This window comes from Desmodus rotundus, chromosome 4, assembly GCF_022682495.2.
Source record: "Desmodus rotundus isolate HL8 chromosome 4, HLdesRot8A.1, whole genome shotgun sequence".
NCBI lineage: Eukaryota > Metazoa > Chordata > Mammalia > Chiroptera > Phyllostomidae > Desmodus > Desmodus rotundus.
This window is the reverse complement of record NC_071390.1, coordinates 38,775,985-38,802,149: the sequence shown is the minus strand read 5'-3', so window position 1 is coordinate 38,802,149 and position 26,165 is coordinate 38,775,985. Positions and strand designations below refer to the sequence as shown.

General features: G+C 41.9%; 1 protein-coding gene and 1 pseudogene across 2 annotated transcripts in view; both read right to left on the bottom strand.

The window, feature by feature from the left end:
- ARID5B (AT-rich interaction domain 5B) overlaps positions 1-26,165 on the bottom strand; it is a 175,501-nt gene that overhangs the window by 38,954 nt on the left and 110,382 nt on the right. Inside the window, exons 1-2 of one of the 2 annotated variants that reach the window (XM_024561403.4) lie at positions 4,728-5,169; positions 3,206-3,318 (exon numbers count right to left, since the gene is read on the bottom strand). In XM_024561403.4, the coding sequence (XP_024417171.1) occupies positions 3,206-3,318; positions 4,728-4,731 (117 nt within the window). In that variant the 5' untranslated portion in view covers positions 4,732-5,169. Of the gene's footprint in view, positions 1-3,205; positions 3,319-4,727; positions 5,170-26,165 lie in introns of those variants that run through there. The other variant, XM_024561402.4, reaches the window with a different exon arrangement.
- On the bottom strand, positions 17,339-17,457 carry LOC128780785 (U4 spliceosomal RNA; annotated as a pseudogene).

Genomic DNA, 26,165 nt, shown 5'->3' with positions numbered 1-26,165 from the left:
GTCTTTGTGTTGACCCTGAGAACGCCCACCCTTTTGATGGTAACAGTTAATTACTAGATCTTTTTAATATTTTCACCGACTTGTATGCCTTATACTTGTTGAGTTCACTAAGAGCTTTGGGGTTTCCAAAGTGATTGAGGAAGTGCTAATTAAAGAATCCACATTTCATGTTTTCAATGAACCACTGCCTATTTTGTATTAACCACATCTTTTCACTGGGTTGAGTTATAACTAACCCAGCTCTCAACCAGGGCAGCAAGATGTACCGAACCAACGGGAAGACGCTAGAGTAATTCCAGTTCAGTCGCTAACTGTCAGGAGACCCTCAATTTCCTCCTCAGGAAACCAGGAAGGATAACCACGGGGGGTAATTCTGGGAACCGAATGGGATGAAAAAATATTGAAAATAATGAGAGTATCATATTTGTACAATATTGAAAGTATGTTGGTGATTTAAGTGAAAGAAGATATTGCATACCATGGCTTCCTTTTTATGTTCCTTTCAGAATATAAACCACCTGCTACATACTTCTGGCCTTTGGAAAGTGCTTTCAGGATGTGAAAAGTCATTCGCCTTCTGTCAGGTGAGGCCTTTCATTTGAGACCGAGGCTGAGATTTCTCTTGTACAGATCACCGTACGAACGGCTTTGGGGCCCAGATCTGTTGCTAGAAGATGATCCCAAGGGAAACAGCAGGATTTGGGTTGGACACATTAATGACATCTTCAGAGAACTGGTAGACTTTTTCCCAAGTGACTTCTGCTGTCTTTGGAAAGCCATGAAATTCTCAGTCTTGTAAACCTCACTTTCATGATGGCATTGAGCGAGTGTAACATTTTGATGGTGACAGGTAAAGTACTTGACTTGCTTTTCTAGTCATGCACAGAAGAAGTCCACTGGGTTAGGGTTAGCACATTAAGAGTTTCGCTGTGTGTTGCTGCAGAATGTTGGTACTTATCCATAGTTAGAAATGGTCTGTTTGACAGACATTTGCGAAAAAAGTCACACAGCCCTTGGTCGCAAAGCCCAACTAGCTGTCACCTGAAATGTTGCTCCCAGCTCAGCAAATGATCAGAGGGTCACTGGTTTGTAATCTCTACTGTAACATTTCATGAGAAAAGACCACTTTATGTCACAAATGCCTTTTTAATGGTTATCCTGACCCCATATGTGGCTGGTTCATTCTGCAGGGATTGTACGTTGGTCTGTTGGTGCCAACATATGAGCCCACCATACTTCACATCCATCTGTTTCTCTCTTCTACAACATGTGGTCTTGCTTGACCCATCACAACAGCAGGACTGTAATCCAAAACTCCAAGAAGAGTTGGATGTTTAGATTGGTCCCTGGGAGCTGGCTGCAGCAGAACATCCACACATTCACCATTGAAACCAGTGATGGAAGGATAATCCTCCTCCAGGTAAGAGCTCTGAACGGCTGCACTGGTGGGAGGTGGCACAGAAATGGTCACATAGAAAACCCAGGCTCGAAGCCTGTCCCTCCTGAGAAGGATAAGTCAGAGAACATCAGACGTAGAACAGGTTCCTGCTCTCTTTAGTTTTGTGGGTCTTAGTGTGAGTCCTGAGCTGCCTTCCACAGACAGAGATATTGGAGGGGTGTGTGTGCTTTCGGGTCAGTTGTATCAGTTTGATAAAACTCCCAGAGGCATACGTTGGTAGTGACTCCATGTGGCATGGGAAGGAGCTTCATTCTGCCGGGCTCAGGTACAGGAAATGCTGGATAAACACATGATGTCATCTCAGAAGTATGGGGCTGGGAGCCAACACAAGACATCGGCAGTACACACTCTGCTGAAGGTTACAGTCCTAAAACCTTCTTGCTCCACTCATTAGTATCTTGCGAACCACATCACAGGGTATAATAAACTGTTCCTGCTGACATCCTTCAACACTGTGGAAGCCAAAGCCCTAGATAGGTACCTCTAGGGCTGAGATGTCCAAATGACTAAAAAGAGGTCATACTTGGTATTCAGGTGGACTCAACTTGCAGAGGGTTAAATGAACAGAACAAAAACAACTTTAGGGAAATAGATTTTTTTTTTTTAGCCAGAAAATACACATTTCTCCTGGTTGATCTCTTTTTAACCCTTGGCAATCTTGGAAGGATGAAGAAATGCTAACCAAAACGTCCTCGGAAATTCCCGATGAAGATCAGATTTACAGATTGTGAATATTTAGGGTTTGCTTCATTACACTGGGAGGGGGAGTGGAGCACATGGCAGAAAAATAGATTTTCAACACAGAACTGAGTTGATGTTTTCCTACATCAGAACCTTCCAAATTCACCAATAATCAAGATGTTGCCACCTTCGTAAGTTTAGTCCTCGGATCTGGAAATGTGGTATCAGCTGATATCTGGTCTTCAAATCAGGCCCCAAAGGGGCTATCGCTGCCTTTGGCACAGAAGTAACACCTAAACGCAGACACCCCATAAACGGAACCACGGAAATCTGATCCCAGCTCACAAAAGAAAAAAGATAAGTCTAAAAATACGAAGTGACACTTCACACTTCACGGTGCTAAATACTTCAGGCGCGCATTTTCAAGATTCCAAAGAATGTGTAAGCAAAACGGGTCTGGGTCCTCAAAAATTAGCCAGAATTTGGATCTTTACTCTGCCTTAAGAGAGATCTTTAAAACCATATAAACATATACATAGGCATATGTATACATGTAAATATTTGGCTAGGTGTCTTTAATTTTACATTAAGGTGAATTAGAGGTGATTTTGAAAAAAATAACTAAAATGATTAATTCTAGCCATTTCTAACTCCATCCTCTGTCAATCTCTGAAGCATATTTAGCTGAACACATTCAGAAGGAAGATGGTTTAGCTGGTCTATTTTTGATACAGGCAGAGTGAACTATGTCATTGTGTCACCTACTATGAAATCTCAGCCTCAATGACGTGGGCGCTTAATCATCTGTCCCTTACACAACAGGCCAGACTGGGAGGTGGGAAGTCTTTCTGTTGACTAATCAAAATGCCTGCCCCCTCCCCACCCACCCCACTCTGCCACCCAGGGCAGGGGAGGTGGCGGGAATAGACGCAGCAGAAAGTTGTGAATACCAAAGTCAGATTTGGAATTGCAAACTGCCACTGAGAAACAAGAACAGAGAGATAAAGGGATAAAGGAAAAATAAAAAGATGCTGAAAAAGAACACCCCGGCGTGAACAACTGTACCTTTGCAATGGCTTTGCCATCAGAATTGTTGTTGGAATCTTTAACAGCACTGAATGAATCTCTTCTCTGCGGGCACGGTTTCTTTTTGCGCGGTCTGCCTTTAAGATTTGGCGCTGAAAACAAATGGAGAGAACAACTGATATACATTTTCATTGGCATGGATTTCTTTCTTACACACCAAGAATCTAACTACAGTGGTCCCTACTACGTGTGCAGAGAGATGTACACATAACATGAGAAGCCAGCCCTCATGTTACGCTTCTCTCTCTGAAGGGCTGTATCTTGGAAGACCTTATGCTTCTGTACTTCTTTCCCAAAGCTGATCTGATAGTAATCACATCTAATTAATATAAATAAAATGAAGCCCTTAGCTCTGAAGGATGATGAGAGGAGAATGCATTGTTAGGAAAGAAACAGGTTGGGCTGAAGGCAGCCCTGAGCCAGGCTCCGAGGTTATTCTATTTTGACTTGTATCTTGTTTTCAGAAACCTAAGTAATATGCCAGCCCATTATGGTATCTTAGTAATGCAGTGTTTGAAAACATCTCTCTTCCAAACTGGAGGCATGAGCATTTTCTGAAATTATACAAATGAGTAGAGAGAGAGAGAGAGAGAGCTATATAGAGATACATTCAAAATAACAATCTGAAAAATACTATTACATGCATTTACTAATAATATTGCGATGAGCATGTTTCAAGTCTGAACAAATCTGGCAGATACATTTAAATCAGCATGTTCTCTTTTCCCTTTTCAATATATTTTTTAATGACCATCTTGAGGGTTATTTAAAATAACTTCCAAAGATCACACTGGGGTCAGCCAGATTCTGTGGAGCTTATACTTTCTAAAAGCTACAGACAAGATGCGAAACGAAGTTATGGTTCAACCTGGATGTTGGGTTTGAATCCCTTTAAGACCCGTACAGAAAGGGGGGGAAAAAAAAGCTGCTGTTGACTGAGTGCTACGGCTGGTCTGTCCGGCATCAGCTTTCACATTCAACTTCATCAGTCACGCAAGTTGAACAAAAGTAAAACAAACCAACTAACCAACTAGTCCTTGAAGAATTCCAAACGAATGAATTATACCTTAAGCGATTCCTTTCAGACCTTTCCAGGTATCCACACTTTTTCTGATTATGGCAAGGCCAAATCTGGACACCTTGAACCCTCCTAATTGTCATTAATCTTACTTGTGTCACGCAGTTAACCAGTGGTTTTTAGGGCATTTTATATTGTGCTCATTTTACAAACACAGTTAATCCCATTAATTTGATTTTCTACTGTGGATAACAGTTGGTTGTTCCTAGAGCTCAGTAAATAGAGCTGCCTTTACAATCAGGCAAAAGTTTAAAAAGTGCCTTTGGGGCTCCAGCTCAGACACCCCCCTCCCAAATCCCCTCTCCCTTCTCTCATTACCTCCAAATGTTTCTCTGAAAGTCCATCCCCCAAAAGCCAGCCTGGAATTATGCAAGGTAAACAAGCTCACAAACCCAAATCAAGCAAAGAGAAAGTAGCGATTACCCATTCCAGTCGACAAACATCTGCCTGACGCTGTCTGTGCTCCTGAAAGCTACAGCATGTGACTGCTCCCCGGCCACGTCCCTGGAAGTCTGGACTGGACTTGGTGTGGATGTCAGCTTCCCTCCGAATGAGAGCCGTGAGCCTCCGCGCTCCGCTTACAACTCCCCTCCCCCCGCAGCTTCATTACTCATGTAAACACACAGCGGTGACTAGCACCGAGTGTGTGGGATCAGCTCTGAGGACTTTGCTGGAGTTGCCAGACTGGCAAAGAGGGCTCTGCTCTCTCCACCTCCCTGCACGGGGCTGGTGACTTCATCTGGCCTGTTTTGTGGATCCTGACCTCCTGCTCCCCTGTCAGAGCATGATGCCAGCTTCCATGACTGACACAATCCTCAGCCTGGAGCCAGGGTGGGGACTCTTCGGTTGGAACACGTAGGGTAGCACAGAAGTGTTTCCACAACTGACCCAAGTGCTAAGACTTGAGTGATTGCTGGGGAAGGATGTACTTTCATGTCCCCGTATCAAAATAATAGCTGAGCAGAAAGCAGACAAACAAATCTGGGGTAGGTCTGAGGCATTTTACTGAGAGGAGCAAAACAATAAATACCACCTCTGTTCTAAGATTTGTTACTGCGATCTTTCCTTCCTAACATTTTGGCAAAAAGCATTTGAACCTAAAAGGCATTTATTTCCAGAGAAGCTTTCTAATCCCGAAGGCCTTTCAGATAGAGAGAACTGGCATTGAACAGGCTGTTTTAAGTAAAGACAATGGTTCCAGGAACTGACAGTAAGTCATCTCCAAATCGGGCGTGTTTCCCCCATTCTCTGAGCTGTTTTCAGAACCCAGAGAAGCACATGTCCTTGCCCAGGAGATTCTGAGAATTACAAATTTAGAACACACTAGCATCTAATGTTCTGGTCACACAAACTTCAATTCTACGTGAGATCTGATCAAGAGAAAAAAGCCTCTTGTTCCTAGTAAGGCAAGCACACTGATATTTCAGGTATGTTAGCTGAATCCTACCAATCAAGTTTCAAACTCAATTTTCTCTGCCCTCTGAACTCCGTTTCTGACCTTCTCTTAAGCAGGGCATCACTGTTCTTTGTATTTGAGCTGTGTTTTATGGCTTATTATTATTATGCTATAGGAGAGTCCTTAAGGACGGGACCACGCTGGATTCATCTCTCATCTCCCTAGCACACACCTAGGAGGCGGCATTGCATAATATGAATTTGTTGAGTGAATGAGGGACTGATGGAAGTAAATATGCCCATATATCTCTCCTATGTGTCTTCATGAGCTGGGCCTGCCCACCTGTCACACTGGGCACCTGTAAAATTGCGTTCACCTTTACTACTTACTCTTGAGCTTTGGGAACATAAACCAGTGACTTGAGTTTGCTGTGGGAATTGAGACAGGAAACCTGCAGCCTTTGGTTCCTGATTACTCCGTTAAGCCATTATGCTTGGCATGTCACTGGGGCCACAGTCTTGTCTCACATGTAATGAGCAAATGCCCTGAGGAGCAGATGGTCAGAGTCCCGAGGGGGTGGGGCGGAGGTGGACCATGAGGGACAGGTAGGAGGTCCCATAACACAATTTGAGACCTTTTGGTTCCACAGAACCCAGGTGATTCTTTGAGATTGGGAAGCTGGCTTTAAAATTTTTTTTTTTTTATTTTTAGAGAGAGGGGAAGGGAGGGAGAAAGAAAGGGAGAGAAACATCAATGTGTGTTTGCCTCTTGTATGCCCCTTACTGTGGACCTGGCCCAAAACCCAGGCATGTGCCCTGACTGGGAATCAAACCAGCAACCCTTTGGTTCACAGGTCAGCACTTAATCCACTAAGCCACAGCAGCCAGAGTGGAAGCTGGCCTTTTTTGGGAAGAGCAAAATTTCTGGTCCCCAGGCTATATTTTTTCCCTACAGAGTCAAGAAAACAAATCATTTGCTAGGTAGGTAAGTAAATTAAATGGTGGTGTGATGGTGGTCAGGGGTCAGGGGGAGGCTCCAGCCTTTCATTCTTTTACATAAGAAAACAGCCACCTGGTCCAGCTTTCCTGGACCAGCCTGAGCCTGCCCTCCCCGCTCAACAGCTAAGGGCTGCGTGTGTCCGACCTACCGAAAGAACCTTAGTCCTAGACTCCAGATTTAAACCAACTCCAGTGCTTTAGATGAGACTGATCTCTACCAGCAAAGCCATTCTGGGAAGCCAGCAGTACACTTACCAAAGGTCAGTTCTGCTTAAAAAAAAAAAAAGAATATGGAGCAAAAAATGCACAGTTGCTTTTCCATGTGTATATAATCCACTAGTCAGCCCTGGCCTGGCTTGCCCATAGAGTTCAATGCTCTTTGCATGGATGTTTTTAATATCATCATGGAGAATAATAAGAACTGATACTTACTGAGCACTTTCTCTGTGCCAGGCAGCACGTTGCGTACAATAACTCATTTAAAACTCACAAACACACCAACAGAAAGCTGTGATTATTAATCCCATTTTACAGAGCAGGAAACTGAGATAGAGATGAAAATACTTGTTTTAGCTCATACAACAGGTTACAGGTAGCAGAAGAATTCCAGCCCAGCCACTGGACTTTATCCAGAGCCTCTGCTTTAAGTAACTTCTCTCTCACAGGCACTCTGTCCCAGAATGAGGTATTTATATGATTACCTAGGGCTGGCAGTCACCAGGGGGCTTTCCCCAAATGGAAAACACTCCCGAATGCCACCTAGCACAAGGGTGCAGCAGCCCATCTCAGGCAGCAAACAGCACCCTACCGACTTGACAGCAAGCAGGGTCCCTATTGGTCCTGACTCAGCAACAGGTGACAGGCTTCCACTAAAGCCACAGAGATCCAATAAGACTTAGAGAGCCATGCACACTACCCCCTTGCAGGGGGCCACTGACTCTTCTACCTAATCAATGAAAGATGTCTGTGGTGTAAAGAAAAAATCTTCCCTCTATGAAGCCCATGTATTCCTCTTACTCAGTGCCACGAAATTAGCAAGTATTCACCTGTGAGCAGTCCCTGCTATTTCCGTAAGTGTTAATCCCAGGAGAACCAGCGACCACCAGAGCTCCAGGCTGCTTTGACATCTAACCCTTCTCTTTTATTTTGTTATTTCCCTTTTTTAACTCCTTCACATATTAAAGAATTATAGTCTCTTTTTCTTTAAGACAATATAGCAACACAAGTTTTTTTTTCCTTAGAGTCTAGAACTCAGTGTGGCAGGCATTCATTTATTTATATATTTCCTTAACAATGGGTTCTGACAAGTTATGTGTCAGTGCAGGTGTGGGAAACTTTCATCTCAACCCCAACTCTTGCAATAATAATAATAAAACAAAGGAAATGTAACCAGTTACTGGCAAAGTAAATTGCTTTTGGCTTAAATGTTCCTGTTTTTTTCAACTGTGTTCTTCCTGTCATGACCGTCTCTATTTTTTTTTAATAACATTTATGCTCTTGGAAATACCACGAAGATAAACTGCTATAAAAACTGGATTGACTCATCAGTTAACAACTCTCTCTTCTCTTTTTGCAGAGAGGATTTTGTTGCCAACGCAGCTACACATTCTCTCGAGAAATTCTTTGTGAGCTCCCACTGAGAGAAAGGACTTGCTTGTTGGTGGGGATTGAAATTAGGAGAATGGAAAACCAGGCATCATTTTCCTAAGAGTTTGACCCCCAGGGTCAATGTCTAGAGGAAGTCCGCAGAGCGTTAACACATTTGATTTGCAAGTTGTGTGTGAGTGTGTGTGTGTGTGTATTTTAAACACTAAACATGAGCCAGAAAACAAAACTCCGCTGACTGAAGTATTAGGGACTGACAAACATTGTTCTATGTATAGTGTTCATTACTGATCATACTTTGCATTTCTGTAATGCCTTTCCTCTGAGGATATCAATTCTCTGGAAAATTTTCTATATAGACAATAATCTTAAAATACTCTGGCAAGTTTCAGCATGGAGCATTGCTCTTTCTGGAAAAAAAAACAACCCTACCCTAATTTAGTTATCATTTACTGTGTTCTATTTTCAATGTTTTCCCTTTGACTATTTAGAAACTTCCTCTTTCACTTCAACAAAAATAGGATGAGTGTTTTTAAAGTTATTAACGTATGAATAAAAGATTAGAAACCAAGAATGGCAGAAGGTTTGATCAAAGCCACTCCTGAAATTTATGGGTGTAATAAAAGAAAGGCATTTCACAGATAATCTCCTGCAGAATTTCAGTTTTCAAATACTTGGGGGGGGGGAAGAAAAGAAAAACAGAAGCTCTCAGCCCTCAGTTTGGCTTTAACTTAAAGACAGCATTTTTACTTTAAAAATTCATAAATGAGCTCCTGAAAGTTTTATTTCCAATCCACAGTTGTACTCCACACACTTCCTATTCCACAGCTAACAGAGCGGGACCAGAAAACTACAGCTGCTGGTGCTCAGCATCTGTTAATTGGCTGAGTCTTTCCATAAATTCACAAAGCATTAATTACATATAGATTTAAGCATATTCAAGTTTGCTTTTATTCTGTTTTTCTATCAACAGCCTTTCGTACCCAAGAGAAGTGTTTGAGAAGCCACTGTCTTATGTGAGATGTGAACGCACAGGGCCATGATCAAGCACAGCTTGATCATCTTGTAGATGAATGTACAAGCACATCATCTTGTAGAGAATTCTAACTTAAGTAATGAATTTAAAAGTTCTCTTCTTTTTTTAAAAAAGGTACATCATTTTCTATAATTGTACTGTCAGTTCCATTTTAAGTGTAATTTGCTTCCCTCAAATAATAGCATTAAAAAGATGAGTTCAGGACTGTGAACCAGAACTAGGGCCAAACTCAAATAACCTTACTCTCAGATGCCTCCAAGACCACACAGCCCTGAGCAATCATCACTTCTCGCCACTCTGGATGCCACGGCCGCTTTGAGGGTCCAAGTTTGCTTTAGCCCAAGCCATATCCTGATGCTGCTTGAACCACAGTTCCTACTAACTACAGTCTAGCGTTTCCAACGAACTCTGCTCTCACAGAATCCGGGTCCCCTTCTACCTTCTGGAAGGGTGAGCAGTTGTGTTGTTAGAAAGAGGTTGAAAAAAAAAAAAAGAAACAGGCTTTATATGCGGTCTAGTCACTTGGCTCTTTGTCAAAATCACTGAGATCCCCAAGAGCCACTAATGAGAGTGGCATGTATGACTGCATTTGTCATACCTGGACTGCTTGGGCAGCTTAAGTCCAAAACAGCGTGGACCTCATTGAGTGCTCAACAAACCATGTGAGCAAACACTCCTGTAATCCTTTCCAAAGCACGCCCGGCCTGACTCACTCCTGTTTGGTGCTTGTGAATGCTGGAGCAATTGTTAATGTTCCTGATCAAAATTTTAGTAATTTTATAGGCATGTGATTTGCATAGCTATTTCCTGGTCCGCCTTCTTTCTGCCCTGGAGGTCTTCATTTCTCAGAAACACTTAAAAATACAGATTTGACTTCTCCCCTCCCCCCACCCTGTAAATGGAATGTGACTTGTTAGCTCATCTGCACTGCTAATTGGTTTGAGAGCATGTGACTGCATTCTTGCCATTAAAACACAAGCAAACCTCTTTTTTAGTCAGGTTTTACCAGCTGTGATGGGCGGGTTTCTATCTTTATTTCATCTTTGTGTCTTAAGGAGGCAGAGAAATTTAAGTCACCAAATGTTATTGTATATTATTCTGAAATATGTAGTGAATTCCAAAGGAATGCAGAAATCTAGAAATAGGCTTGACAAAGGCACTGGCAAAGAAGAGAGGGGATTATAAGGCGTTTGTCACTACCACTTGCGGAGTAAGGGGGGGATCTGGGGGCTTAAATCTGTGTGTAGAGCGAGGAGAGAGTCTGGGTTTTCAGAAGCTGACACTCTAAAGGAATCCTGGAACTGGGGATGGAGGCTGCAATCCATGTCAGACCATTCAAACTCTCACCTTCCTTTTGGCGTCTTCTGCTAACCACAGGATCCTTCAGGGGAGCCTTCTCAGTGAAAGGGCCCCTCCAGGACCTGTAAGGGGATGGAGATGGTGGCGTAGAGCCCTTTGGCAGAGGCTTATTTGTCTTTGGGATGATGAGGTCTATCTACCATGGCACCAGGAGCCTCCGGGAAGACTCTTTAGAGTCTTCTGCCTCAGAATTCTAAATATTCTGTAAAGGGACATCAGGGCACAGTGGACATCTGAGGACTTAACTTGGTCCTTAAGGTACAGGTGGCCATGCTCTCTAGGTGTGAATACTGCACACAAAGCATCTGATTTTCTTCCCTAGTTGCAAAGTCTTGTTATGATAGTGCAAACTCAAAAAAAAAAACCAAACACCAAAACCCAGAAAACAAAAACCAGACTAAAAATGCTGTAGTACTTCAAACTTCCACTTTCACATGTACGGGGCAGCTCGTTGTCCTGCTGTTCTCGCCAGATGCCAGGTACCCACCAGCCATTTCCAGGTCCCAGGCGCCAGGCTCCTCCCTCGATGCAGAAGGTCACACAGGATGTTGAGAAAACAACTGTGCGGAAGCTATTCTCATTAGAGTGAGTGTGTTGTCTCAATGCTCACTATGTACTTTTTCTTTAAGATTTCAGAATAACTCATGTTTCCACTTTTTGAGAACTAGTCAATAAACACAGATTTAGTCTTTCTTAGTATGACTGTCTATAATAAAAATAGAATATTAGTTTATGATATTTGTCTTTTTAAGGCTATTTAAGGGTCCATTCTGGAAATGCTTTTTAAGGACATTTTGATTTCTATAATTTATGAAGTTTATAAAGATAGGACCTCTTAAACATAGAGAATTAATCTCTCTCTCTCTCTCCCCCTCATTACAATCAATAAGCCTGCTTCGTTCTAGTCCGTGATTGATATGTTCTGTGGTGTTATTACAGGACATGACAGAACAGAAGCGAAGGCCACATTTTTGTATTGAGCAGCCTGGCAAGGAGCAGAAAATATCAGAACAGTCTCTAAACTTGAATACAAACAGCACGTTCTTGTTCAGCCATTTCTCCGGGATTGGAAATGAGATATTCCCTTTTCAACATTGCAGATAATTGATTTGCTGCATCTCTGAAAATGAGAAAAATCCCCTACTTGGACTTCAGTAAAAGAAGACCGTGTGTATGCATTGACATGGAGATACTTAACGTCTTACAGATTGAACTAATATGTTATGAGAGACAATTTCATTTTTCAAACGCATACACATATGAAAAAGTAAAAGGTCATCTCGTAATAAGCTCTCATTACTTTTTAAAAAAATCCCCAAAGGAATGTTGTACTTAACAGGGACTTTTTGCTCTATGATACTCTGTGTACTGTGTGATGCTTTATGCTATTCTACATTTCAGAAAGGGTAATTTCAGTAGGAGAGTCTCGTACTTAAAAGGAAAGAGATAACTGTTCTTGTTTTCTTTGCTCAGGTGCGTCCCTCCCATCCCTCCCCCTTATGAGCCCCCAGTGCTTCATTCTATACGTGTTGTGTTGGAGCAGGGCAGAGTGAGGGTCCAAAGTAAGAGCAAGGGTGAGGGCTGTGTATGAGGGGAGTGTGATGAGGTCCATCATCCTCGGTGGTGTATTGAATAAGGACAACTAGCGTGCTCAGTGAGTCAGAGGGAGGGTGGAGAAACAACGGCCAGTTACCCTCAGAAATCCTAACGTAAATCTGGAGATTAACAGAGAATGCACAGGAAAGGGTAGAACTTCTTCCCTTTTTCGTCAGTATGAGATAAATCATCTCTGTGACTGTTCTGAGCTGCTGTGTCTATTATGAACACCAGTAGCCTCAGGAGGCTAGTCTGGGCCTTTGAAATATGTCCAGTCTAAAACTGAGATGTACCGTAGTGTAAAGAACAGAGTGGATTGCCAAGACAATGCAAACAAATATGAAACATCTCATTAATAATCTTTTATATTGATTACATATTGGAATGATAGTTTGGATATACTGGATTAAATAGAATATGGCATTAAAATCATTGCTACCTGTTTCTTTTAATATGTGGTTACTAGAATACTTTAATTTTCATGTGGTTAGTGTTATCTTTCTCTTGGGTGATGCCGGTTTAGTCAACAATTCAATGTTACGATTATAGATCTGTCCTTGGAAATGTGTATTAAAGAGCAAACAGAACAAGATTAATATCTGTGGCTAGGATAAGCACAAAAGCAATGATTCGAAAGTTTCAGTATAATTTAGCATTTTATTCACTGTCACGGAGGAGAGTCACGTGTAGATGTTAGTATCTGAAAATTTTGTGTCTCCTTTGTAAAAATCAAATCTGGTAATCATTGACTCAAAGTTAATAAATGGCCCTGATGAAGATGTTATTTCATTAACTTCTTTAACTAAGATGTCAAAGCAAATGTTAAACCTGGACAACAGATTTGGGGAGAGAGGGAAAGAGAGAGAGAGAAAGAGGCTAATTACTTATTTTACTAATTATTCTCTTCTGCTACCAACATGGGTTGAGGATAATGTAAGCCATTTGCAAACTGAATAAGAGAAAACAGATCTTGAGTGGTTTTGGCTAACTGGAAGGTAGCAGCTTTTTAACCACAAATTGTTGAATAAATTCATGGTGTGCTTGTGTTTTCCTTTTTGGAAATTTCATGTGCAAGTTAGTAGAAAGGTAGATACACTCAGGCTTAAAGGCAGGGGCATGGCCTTAGCTTTGCCAACGTGCTTCAAGCCCACAGCTTTATAAGAAGAAAGTGAGATTACTTGTGGAAGACAGGCTCCAGTAAGCCCAGAAAAGTTGACAGAACAAAAAGGTTTGAACTCCAGGGGGCAGAGGAGGAGATGTATTCTTTTCCCAATCATCCTCAGCACCAAAAGATGATGGGGCATCACTCTGAGAAGACAGCTGCCCAACGCCCACTTGGCCCAATGTTCCATCCTCCCAAATAACTGGTCTCAGTAGATGAAACCAAAGCTTATACCCTCCACACCCTCACTTTTTTGGTTCCTGTGGTGGCAGCAACACAGAAATATAACCAGACAGTTACCAGCTTTCCATATAGAACACGTCAATCAAAGGGCTCCACACCCACCTGGATTCCTTCAGGGAACCCCCTCACTCCCCGTTTACAGTCCCCATTGTAAAAATAAAAGAATAACAATGGCAGCAGTGGCAATAAGCTTAGGAAATATTTTCTTTTCTCAGAAGGCAAGAGTTGCTGTAGCATTTTAGGCAGTAACATGCAGAGAGATTAAGACCAAAATCCGGGCCACATCAACGAAATAGGCAATGAATATTACACCTTCTAATGTATGATACTTGAAACGTAATATTTTTTATGAAATCATTTGGCAGATATAATGCACATCCATCCAGTGAAGCATTCTGCCCACCTCTGGCATGCTTCTGACATCTAACTATAGCAGTATTTGTCTTTGTCCTCCACACTCTTTTACAGCACATGGTATGCATATTTCAGCATCCAGCATTATTAACTCATGACCAACTGTCAGCTGATGGTTATCTAACACATGGGGTCTCCACAAAAGGGATCCTTATTTGGGCAAGGGCTCTTGTCTGCACCAGTCTGTCTATATTTTCCCTCAGAAGGACTTTATTTGGATTATTATTGCTGTGAGTGAAAACTCAGGGCTGCATGTGTGGCAATCAGAAGGCGGAGAGATAAATCCTTAGCAAGTTAAAACACTTAGCTGACATTAAAACCGTTTTCTAGCCTTGTGAGCTGAAAGTAAACTCTTGATTGCCCTCTTGTGGTGAGTCTATGTGATGTCGTGGGAAAACCATAAAAATCCAGAGACTAACAAGAGTTTAATCAAATACAGGTAAGAACATTCATCTTTGACAGAAAGAGTCGCAAATCACAACCTTATGTTGTTTTATATGTTTTGGAATTTACATTTAGCAGCCCTCCCATGTGGAGAAGGATGGGAGTAGGGTGGGGGTGGGGCTCATAATATGGAAATGAGAACTTTGTCTTTCTGGAACACAATGACTTCACTCTGTTTACCATCCGAACTGTTATATATGTGGCAAATTGATTTTTATGAGAATTAGAACCTTAAAAAATCATGCCCACATTATAAAAGTTCCTTCATAACCCAAAATAGACCGATGTTCCAACTGGTTTGGAATTATAGGAACCAAAGAAAGAAGTCTGAATAATTCCCTAATATGGAAGAAACCACTTAAAAAAAAGGGACGGTTTATTTGTTTCTGACAATAGGCAACATATGGAAACCTGGAATTTATAGAACAAAGTGTAGGTATAGAAATTATCCATAACCTCTAAAAACTAAATTTTATAAAAATCTGAACTCCGCATTTAATAATTGGTTACCCAATTTGGTATTTAATTTTAATTTCTAAAAACACTAGTTAAAATTTCTGCTGTACGCCTTTTGACAATTTCCTGCCTTACAGGCCCATCCCCAAAAAGCAAACAAACCTGGTATTAAAACAGACCGAGCAGCTTAAGAAAAAGCTGGGGGCAAAGTACATGAGATCATAAACTATTTTTCATCTTATTACCAGTAAATGTACCATTTCCCTCTTTTATGTGTCTTCCCTTTTGATAAAAGCCGCTCCTCCAACCAGCATTAACAAGAAACGCTCTGTATTTTTTAATATGATTTTAGGGGCAGATTAATTTTAACTTGGCTTTTCCATGCACACGTGGAAGTTCAGCTTTTCAACAACAGTTGTTTGGTTTTGTCTTTGAATTAGCAAAGTTCTTAAAGTAATTTTACTACAAAATTAAACAGCTGTGAGTTCTTTAGCAAACATGATGATTCTTGTTCTTCTTTGTACTATTGTGCAAGCTGAAATTCCCTGTCTTTCATGTCTTTTTATTCCAAAATGAATTCCCTAGTTAGCCTTGTTTAGCTTTTAAAAAATAATAATAAAGAAGGGGCCGCCAGTATTTGCTGACCTCTGAAATTCATCAGCATTGGAGCACAGGGCGTTTACACAAGGTGCATAATCAAAAGGGCTTTTGTTTAATTCCTATTATGGAATGGAAAATGATATTCTACCCCAATATAATGCCACTCCTTGGGGCACAACAAAGCTGTTTGCAAATGTTTCTGTGGAGCAAGGCATCATATGCCTATTTTGCAGATGAGAAAACTGAAACATCACTAAAAGGTGAGGAAGGGAAGAAGTAAGACGTTCATAGAGGCTGGAATTAAATTTAGAATTTGACTCCTAGCCCGGGACTCTAACCACGTGAGGGCTCTGACTCTTTGGAATCAACAGAAGAGCATTTTTAAAACATTCTTTTGACATTATTAACCACAGCCTCAGGGCTCTGGGAAAGTGGGGGTGGAGGGCGGGGCCTGGAAACAATACAGAGCTGTTAGGTGACAGCCTCTTGCTACATGGGGAATAAAGTGGATTTCTTGATCCATACCACCATATATTCCAGGAACATTCAGAGGCTTAATGATTCTCTTTGTATCTTAAAAAATTAAAATCTAGAGTTCAGTGCTCCCGTAGATGGCCTCCTAAAATACATAGAGACAGGGAAGTGCAGAAAGTGGTTCTTGGCTTTTTAAATGGATTTGGAACTGAAGATCACTGCTAGGAGTCCGTGAATCCACAGATGTGACGACAGTCGGAGTCTTCCTCTCAGTAATTTATGAAATGATGGAGTTCCAGAGCTTAAGGAGAACCTTAGACACCATCTTGTCCAAACCCATACTTTACCCGTCAGAAAAGGGCAGCCCCGGGAGTTTGCGATTTGCCCCAAATCACACCATTAGCGGCAGAGCTTTGATAGACGCTGGTGTCTGTGGGCAGCGCCTTGTCAGCAGATGGCTTTTCCATGGGCCCTGAATACCTCCTTGTGGGTCTCTGCAGGGTGAGCTCTGTCATCCCAACACCACGATATTAAAACAGTTTCCAAGGAACTGCAATTAATAAAGGCAAATGGGAGCTGACAAGGACATTCCCACTGTGTTCCAAAGCCAAAACATACAACTGAGAGGGCTCACTTGGAGCTCACGGACCGTGGGTCCTTCTGGCGGGATTTCTGTGCGCCACACTCCCAGCTGTTTGCTCAGACCCAGGTGGGAGGGACTAAGAGGAAAGCACTAGAGAAGCCATGAGGGCACTACTCTAGCATTTGGCCTCAGAGCCTGCCACCTGCTTGCTTTTGTTGGGCTGTGCTGAAAAACGAAGGGGATGAGGATAGGCCTTGGGAATTCAGGGCCTCTGGGGGCCAGGAGAAATGGACCACAGCCTTGCTTTGGAGCGTCTTTGTTACTTTCCAACAGTAACAGTGCCTTAGAGGTCCCAAACGCCTTGTTGCCTCACAGAGTGCCCCCAACTGGGGACCTGGCCTGCAACCCAGACATGTGTCCTGACCAGGAATTGAACCAGTGACCCTTTGGTTTGTAGAATCACACCCAACCCACTGAGCCATACCAGTCAGGCATCAATACCCTTCCATTTTTGACCTTTGTCCCTGCTGCCCCTACTCCTACCTCTAGGAGTCTACTTTCCTAGACTAGCACTGGACATCATATCTCCTAAAGAGCTTCCTTATTCTCCCTCATGTCCAGATGATGACGTCTTTCCTGCTCACTGTAGCACTGCCATAGGAGGGGCTCAATGAACACTGACTGAACAAATGACTCTCTCGGTCATATGTTGGGAAAAGTTTTTAATTACCGATAATCGTGCCTTGGCTAAACCTCATTGGCTATGACACTGCCACTACGCAAAGCTCTCTCTGGATCATGTTTTGAATAGCAGTCTCTGGCACTTCTTAAGAGTCTAGTAAATGCTTATTAGACTGCACTGAGTACTGGTCCCAGTGGAGAAAAGAAGTACCTCTGGAGAAGGCAAGGTGGCTGGGCTGGCCTGGCCTTGATCACAACTGCCATGAATAAGGGGGGAAAATGTACACTCACATTGTAATTCCCACCATGCAATTCGGATACTCAGGTATTGTCAACCACCTAAATGCTTAATGGACACCTGCCTCGCCTGTGAATCGGATTTGTCTTACCAAGAGCCTCCAATCCACAGGGAAGCTTGTTCTTCTGGAGAACCCTAAACAGGGAAAAATCAGCAATACCTAAGAGAAATGCAGGTTCCTGGGGAAGATGGCAGGCTGTCTAGTGAAAATTACTTTTTAAGAAACTCCATCCCTGCAAAGCTGGCCAAAAAAAAAAAAGAAAAAAAGAAAAAGTGCCTGCAGACAAAAGTCTGGGTAAATCCATAATGTAGAGATTAAATTTAAATTCTAATAAAGATTTTAAACAAAGATCAATAAAACAGGAGATTGATCTGCAGTTAAAAGTTCCCAGTAATAGCATAGTCTAGAAATTTCATAAATAATGCTTTTATCTTGATTGCAAAATAATCCCCTTCCACAAAAAACAAGGCGAATCAAGGTAGGAAATTGTTCAGCGGGAATTAAAATGTCACACTTTACACAGAATAAAGCATTGCAATCACCAGGGAAACACACATTGCAAATGTGTTAACACAAAATTACATACATCACTTAATTATATAAGCGCAGAGCTCCTGAGTAACCATTAGCTAAACATGTCGGGCTGCGGTTGAATATATACATGCAATATTTTTAGCACAGAGGGGATGTAACTATGTCAGGCCTGGCACCATAAAGCCTGAGACGGCAAGTGCTATTAAACTGAGATGCAATCATGTTGAAAAGGAAACATTAACAAACAGCAGACAATTGAGAAGAAAATACAGTGAGCTTGTGTTCTGCTGCCTGTGCTTCCAAAACCTTATATAACTATTCATTGTCTATTGCGTCTGGCTCACATCCCAGGTTTGTTCTATGCTATACTAATTTTATAATAATAAACTGATACACCGGTTTTATGAAATCACGCACACACAGAGGTTGCAGATGACATTACATCTGATTATCTTCGCCAGGAAAGGACACCGTTCCGAAATTAAACACAGTATCACGCAGAATCATCCACTTTATTTAAAATGTCCCCAGAGCTTGCTTCTGAAAAAGATAGAGTATCTTTCCTTTTATCACCCAAATGCTTGTGAAGTTGGTAGAACTGATGCTGGATTCCCAAGTTTCACAAGGAAGTAAAGAGGGCCCAGACTCTGAGAGCAGGCAGTTCTTCATTAACCTCACAAACCAGGTGACTGGGTGACCCTGGGCCAGTCATCCTCTCTCTCTGGGGTTGAAGTTGCCCATCTATCAAAAGGGGATTCCGTCTCCAACTTGGAAGATTAGGATGGAGATGGAATATGAATGACATAAAAAGAGACAACATGCCTAGCACATTATTCAGTGTCCAGAAGACACTAATAAACGGTGGATGCCATTATTATTACTATTTTATGGGCACATGGAAGCAATACATCACTTCAAGCATTTCAAGAGGCCAATAGTCTCTGGTGGGAGAGTTACTGACACTCTGGAGCCACCCAAACCCTCGGCACAGAGGTAAGCACCTTGTGGAACCCAGGGAGAAAGAATAAGTGCAATGAGAGATAGACGGTCATTTGACACAAGCATCTGGTATACCTCCTTGGACGCTGACTGTTGTCTACTTTGGCAGAGCCGTCCAACATAGAAGCAATAACGAGGCGGTTAAATGAGGAGAACGTGTCTTTGTGATAATTGATTCTATGTTTTGGGAAACTTTAAATCTCAAAGCAAAAAGCAAAGAAAATTGCCACAATGTAAAGTGTTACCTAAATAGGACGCCCCCCTGCTAAAAAAATAAAAAGAGACTATGCAACTATGCCAAGTATCTTCATGCTCTAAAGTTAATTGTTGAGCTTTTCTGAAGCCCTCTGGCTCGTCTGAATCCCCGATAACTTTAATCACCATACAGAGGCCTCTGCACATTGTAGGAGCTCTACAATTGGCAGTAATTTGAATGGAATTTAATGTGGTCAGCCAGGAAGGAAAAGTAACCTGTAGTTTGTAGTAGTCCCAGTATAGACAAATCTGTGGGAAAGTTGAACCCCAGATAGGGTCCAAGGCTTTTCATCTGGGGTTTTCACTCAAGCATTCCTACTAATCAAATCTCATTTTAAACAAGCTACTACATGGCAAAACAGAATAGCAAATTCTATCTATACAGAAGATAGGAAGGTCACTTAGGAGAAAAACAGGGTAATTTAAAAAAAATTATTTAAGGTCCTGGTTTTGTTTTTCACATCTAATATTTGTTGATTCAATAAATATTTGTTGAGTTGCCCTCATTTGCCTGATCTTGTGCTAGTCTAGCTAGGGATAAAACAGCCCGACACAGTTCCTGACTTCAGGGAGCTCACCTTTCCATTGAGTTTGAATAAGCATCCTCACTCACCAGCCTCACTCAGTGCTCTCAACAATAACAACAGAGGTTCATTAGAAAGTTCATGGACCAAATTTGTCCAGTGGCAGTTTATTTAGCTTGAACAATTTTTTTATTATTGTCATCAATTGAAAAATCATGAAATTTTCACTTACATATCAGTATGTCTGGCTTTTCCTAAAGAGTTGAGAGATCTGATAACACTGGGCTCCTGTGCCTGCAACCCAGCAAAGCCTGGAGCGGAAGAGCATTTGCTCCTTTAGACACAGCGTGGGAACCTACTGCTTCCTGATTTCTTATAGGCCCCAACTGCCCTTCTCCCTTTAAGTTCCCTGCTGCTACCTTTGGGCACAAGAGTTTGTGACCTCTGATCTGGAAGGTCCCTTAGGTTCTCTTCATTTTAAATTAGGCATGACTGTGAGACCCAACCAATGGTATAAATCAGTAATCTGAAGAGAGGAACCTAATTCCTTGATTGACCCATGGTCTTTACCTTGTAGTCTTCATCTAAAGGCTGGAAGATTCTGGAGTGAGTTACCAGAGGTGTTATAATCCTTTTTCTTAGGAGTTTTCCAAAATTCCATTACCTACACATCCATTTGGGATTAAGTAGGAGGCAGTCCTGCCTCAATGAGGAAAAGTGGATCAGGGGACAATAGAAGACCCTCTTAAAGGTACACATTCCCTCTTGGCACGTGTCCAAGAGGAGCAGAACACTTCAGACTAGATCTCATTGCTCTGAAAGATGCATGGCCTGACTCCGGGAGGGTCTGCTTTGAACTGGTGTCAGAAACCTGGTCATCTCAGCTGCAACTCAAACTGTATTTGCTCTTCATTCATTTTTAGACCCCTTTGTGCTCCAAAAATGCTTCTTGGTGGTTGCTAGGCAACTATTGTTGGATACATGCAAGAAGCATTGTGTGAACATTTTCAAAAACAGGGGAAAATATATTTAAAACTGAGGACATTGCCATACCTAAATGAAAACATTTCCTCCTCAGGCAGCTGTCCAGAATAGGGGCACGGTAGCCTGCTGGCTTCTTTAAGTCAGAGGGCCAGATGATTCACCAAAAATTACTCATTTGCACATCTGTGCCTCCTCTATCATCCTTTCTCGGCCCCACCCCACCCCCACTCAGATGCACAAGTAGCCTCATCTAATAACAAAGTCTCACTCATAGGATAACCAGGACTTGCCTTACTAAATATTTTCTGCCTTTCCTGTTGTGTGGTTCCTCATTGACCACGTTTTTCCCGACGTGTAGTTCATGCTTGCATGTCCTTGTGGCTCGTCAGTTATTGCATCTAACTTTAGAACCCACTAAACTTATCATAGAGTAATCATCTCTTTCTCTGACCCAAATGGAAACACTAAGAACTCTTCTATTTTCCACATCAAAGACTAACCTTTCTGCTGATGCCAAATGCTCTGTGCTTCTTACCAGTAAACGTAGATTTCATGTTATAGTGTTTCCCTCGCACTTTTTTGACATTCCAATGTCATGATCAAGCTAGAAAGACACAAACATCTATAAACTGAGTCAAATGCCTAAATTAAACAAGGATAGAACTTATGGAAAGGTCATCTCCCTCTTTTGTTGAATATTAAGTGGAGACACGTAATTTTCTATCAGGATGGAGCCCTAAGGGCAAACTGATCTAATTGCATACACTGCTAACTGATACGGTGCACATGGGCGACGGGTTTCATCATCTGTGAAATGGAGAAAATGATTCAGGGCTCAGAACAGTGCCTGGCACATGATAAAGGGCATGTAAGTATTGTTATTATTAGTAGCATTATTATTAACATTATTGTTTCTGGGTTGTGGATCCTATATTTGACTTCCCACTATTTCTTGGGCATATATTCTCACTTTGGTTAATTCCAATCACAGATTATGTCTTCTCTATGAAATCAATTTGGAAAAATGTTGAGGATAATAGACTTAGAAAGAAAACACAGAGGTTGTTATCAGAGATAAAGCTATATTAAAATCCATATACATGACTCTAAACTTTCAAGTTTACTTTTGTAAAGCCCCAGAAATACCTGGCGTACCTGGAGCTGAGAGCTGCCTGTGTGATGTGCCCGTCGTAGGGTGAGGGGAGGGGAGGACGAGAGTAACAAGGGAAGAACATCATGGTTCTGGAGCACTCTGCGCAGAGGAATCCTGTGCCGCTCCGTGCACCCACTGCCACCTCGGACCGTCCCACAGACAGCTCCGCAGAGCAAAGGGAGGCTAGCAGATCTCCGCTGAGTTAGGTGAATTGTGGTATACATTGTAAATCTCTAACAGGTCTTTTATTCTAGGCACTGTGGTAAGGGCTTTGCAGGCGGCACTTTACTTAATCCTCATATAATATCCCCTTGAGGTGGTTAGTATCATCAGGGTCAATTTAAAGCGAGAACACTGACATTTAGAGGGGTTACGCCGATGCCCAGGAGCACCAAGGTGGTAAGTAAGAGTGAGTGGAGACTGCGGCCCAGACTCATGTATCTCCAGAGTTCGCCCTCCATGCGCTGGGCTAACTGCCTCTGCGGAGCAGCCTGCTCCAAGACCCTCCTGGGGAACAGACTTTGTTCTCTGGGTCGAGAGGGCCAGGGAGGAGACACACTGTGAAGCACAACGCAGTGACAGCACACGATTGCTCACTCTCAACACTGTAAACTAGTGTTTTTGTGCTTATGAAACTCCTTGCAGCTAAGGAAGAAACAAGCCCAAGCTCGTTCATCTCCCTCCCTTGCCCCACACAGCATTAAAGGAACCTCTTCTCATTCCAAGCTAAGGGAAATATAATACCAGAATTAAGATTTCTTGGACACCAATTACCTTATGAGGGTCACCAAGAAACATGAGACAGGATTCTTGCTTTCTAGGGAAGTGGCATCGAGTTTGTGGGGAGTCACAACTGAAATATCCCTTCAATGTTTACTGGTTTCTTAGGATATGGAGGCTGCATGCTTGAGACACAGTGGTTTCCAAGACATCCTTGGTCTAAGCCTCAAAAATCCGAGGTTGTGGTATGCAAAACTGAGAGATATGGCCACATGGATAGGTAGGTGTTATCAACAAGCAAGAGTAGAAGCTCTGGGAACATCACAGGGTGTTGAACTAGAACATGGAAACAGTTCCAGGGAAGGCCTGTCTGAGCACACGTTGCGGCTGAGATCTGCAGGATGGAAGAAGTTGATCAGTTTGAGGGGTGAGACCATAACAGCATTGTTTCTTTTCCAGGAAGGACATAGGCCAATGTTTAGATTCAAGGGAGAGAAAAGCAAGGTCAAGAAACAAAAAAGTGACACATTGCCAGGCTAAGCAGAGCGCAAGGGAGGGACCAGGATGCTCCCACCAGACACTGTGACACAGACACATGCATCACCCCGATGAAGACCTTTGCTGCAGGCCTTCAGGAGACACAGAGGGATCCAGGGTTGGTGCAGGACTTGGGGGGGGTGGTGCTTGACGAATAGGCAGGACTGGGAGAGATGAAGGGAGGAAGAGAGGAAAAACAGGCTCCTGTTCCGATCTTTCATTCTGTTATTGCAGACACAGGGTGGGGGGGGGGAACTCACCTGACTGCCCGCCCCACTGAGAGCCCTGGTGCCCCAGCACTCGGTCACTACGACACAACTGTACGTGTGACACGTGTTTTTGTATGTGTCATCCTCGGGGCGTTAAAAGGCTCACAATTACTTCTCTCCTTCCCCACCATCCCCTGTTCAGCTCCTTCTGCTGGCTGACGATGCCTGTGTTAATATGTGATTCTTCATTTATTCATTTTCGGCTAGCACACAATTTTTAATTAGCCTGCTCTTTATTAAGGACATGGGGCAGGTTATTAACTAGGTGCATCTCTGGGTCTTTAAATAGAGAGTGAAAAAGACATAATCAGCCTGTGTGTGATGTTTAGGGGATTAATTGGTATTAGTCAACATCTTTAGAGCAAATGTCATCAAGTTCCATTTTTAAGCCCTCACTCAGCTGACAATCTCATAAGGCAGAAGGAAAGAGTAGGATTAATATATTAGTCACTTGTAAAACTTGCCAGCCCCTCAGTTACATTAGTTCCAGTAAAATATTCAAGGGAATCATTGGAATAAAAAAATGCTAAGTATCTTCCTGTCTGTCTACTGACTCTGAGAAGAAGGATTCACTTAGCTTTATCACAGTACTTCAGGGATATTTTGTCTGTTTAATTCCAGCATGCCCCCACTAGCCTGTGAGTCTCAGCGGTTAGCACTGTGCTGTGTCCTTTATTGTACGAACACTGTATCCTTATGTAGGGCAACATACCATCACCTGGGTACTTATCAACACTTGTCTGTTGAACACGTGACTAAATGAACAAACTAACTGTCCACACCACAGGTATCTGCTACTACATACTATAGGAAAGTGGAATCAAAAGAACCACCTGAGCTCCCAGGGGGATGGAGGAGAGGGCTTAGGTCACCTCACCTGTCAGTCTTGCTCTGGCTGGTTGCTCTGTGTGGCTCTGTTTCTTGCAACAAGAACAGGTTATAACTACTCAACACGTGTCTGACTTCACTTTTGGAAAAGTCACTTGGGATCTGGACCCACAGGAAAGGAGTGAGAAGAAGGTAAATGAGCAGCATCACCATCCTCTTAGAAAGCCAGCACTTTAGCCGATACTCAGCTATTTCTTTATTATCCATTCTGAAGCATATGTCAGAATTGGGAAGACCGGGTACAAACACCTTTAGAGTATCCACTTGATGCAAACCATTTTGGAATATATTTTTCAAAATGTTATATAAAATTTTCCAATTTGCCGAAGTTAAAAGTATGAATATGCTTTTCCTTTGCTTCATTTCCACTGGCTCTGGGTCAGCCTGCTTAGAATGACCTGATGAGTTACATACAAAAGAACTTGAAGGACTTACATAAATATAGGTGCCATGATATAATCACAAATTATTCCTATTCTTCTCAACATGCAGTGACTTGACCAAGAGTGATTTGTATTTAGCGTGTTTTTTCTAATTACACCTCTGTTGTAATATCTAGCAGCTATTGCAGGAAGTACACAAGCAAACATAGGTCATCTAGCTAATTTCAAGGCAACAGATGCCAACTGTGGATACAGTCTCAAGACCACAACTTAAATACAAGTGCTCAAGCTTGTTGCAGGGAAATGTATAACAAGTGAAGGCAGACGGATAAATCAAGATTACTTTTCCAAAACATGATTAGAAATGACCCAAAATCTTACGCCCTCTAAACTCCCTTTAAAGATACCATGTAAATGTGCTCAAAATAATGTCACTAAATTCTACGGCCAAGATAAAGAGGTTTCTTAACTGTGAGATTTGCTGCAGCAAAAAAAATAAGGCAAAGATGAATCACAAAGATGTAAGATAAGAGCTGTGTGGAAAACATTGTGATGGATGACACATCTCATTAAATATAACTTTATGTGATCAGTTACTGTATTGCCCTGTTTAAGTGATTTATATACACTTTAGGAAGCTTTTTACTGTTCAGAATGTAATTATATACTTTATAATTGAGTACATAGTTGATTAATTGCAATGTTTATGGTCATTTCAATTAAAAGCTGGATATCAGGCCCATGGTCAGAAACCTACCCCCCCCCTTTAAAACATTGCTTCTCCAAATAATGCTCTATGACAATGAATTATACTTAACCCACATGACTTTTACTTATAGTACTGTTTCCAGTAGAGTATTTATACATAGTAATCAAGGGGCTATCTCTTCTTGGAATTATTGTCCATTCCTAAGTATCTTTGGTACAGGGTCTTTCTCAATATTTTGAAAGTTCTTCCCAAACAATTTCAGAACAAAAAAAAGAATATCAATACGGGTGATAATTTTCATTTAATGGGAACTCAGGCAATATCTACCCATGAAAACTTTTCTGGATTTTCCTCAATTCAGTGGTTTGGGAGCTTTTGTATTCTTTAAGAAGAACAATGACAAGTTAATCTCTCTCCTTAAAGAAAAAAAAAATCAGAAAACATAATTTCATCAAATCTCCTTCAAAGGAATTTCTTTTCTAGCTTCTTATCTACTTTAAGCTGCTTAAGATATGGTAGTCAATATCAATCAGGAAACATTTGACCCAAAGAGATAAAGT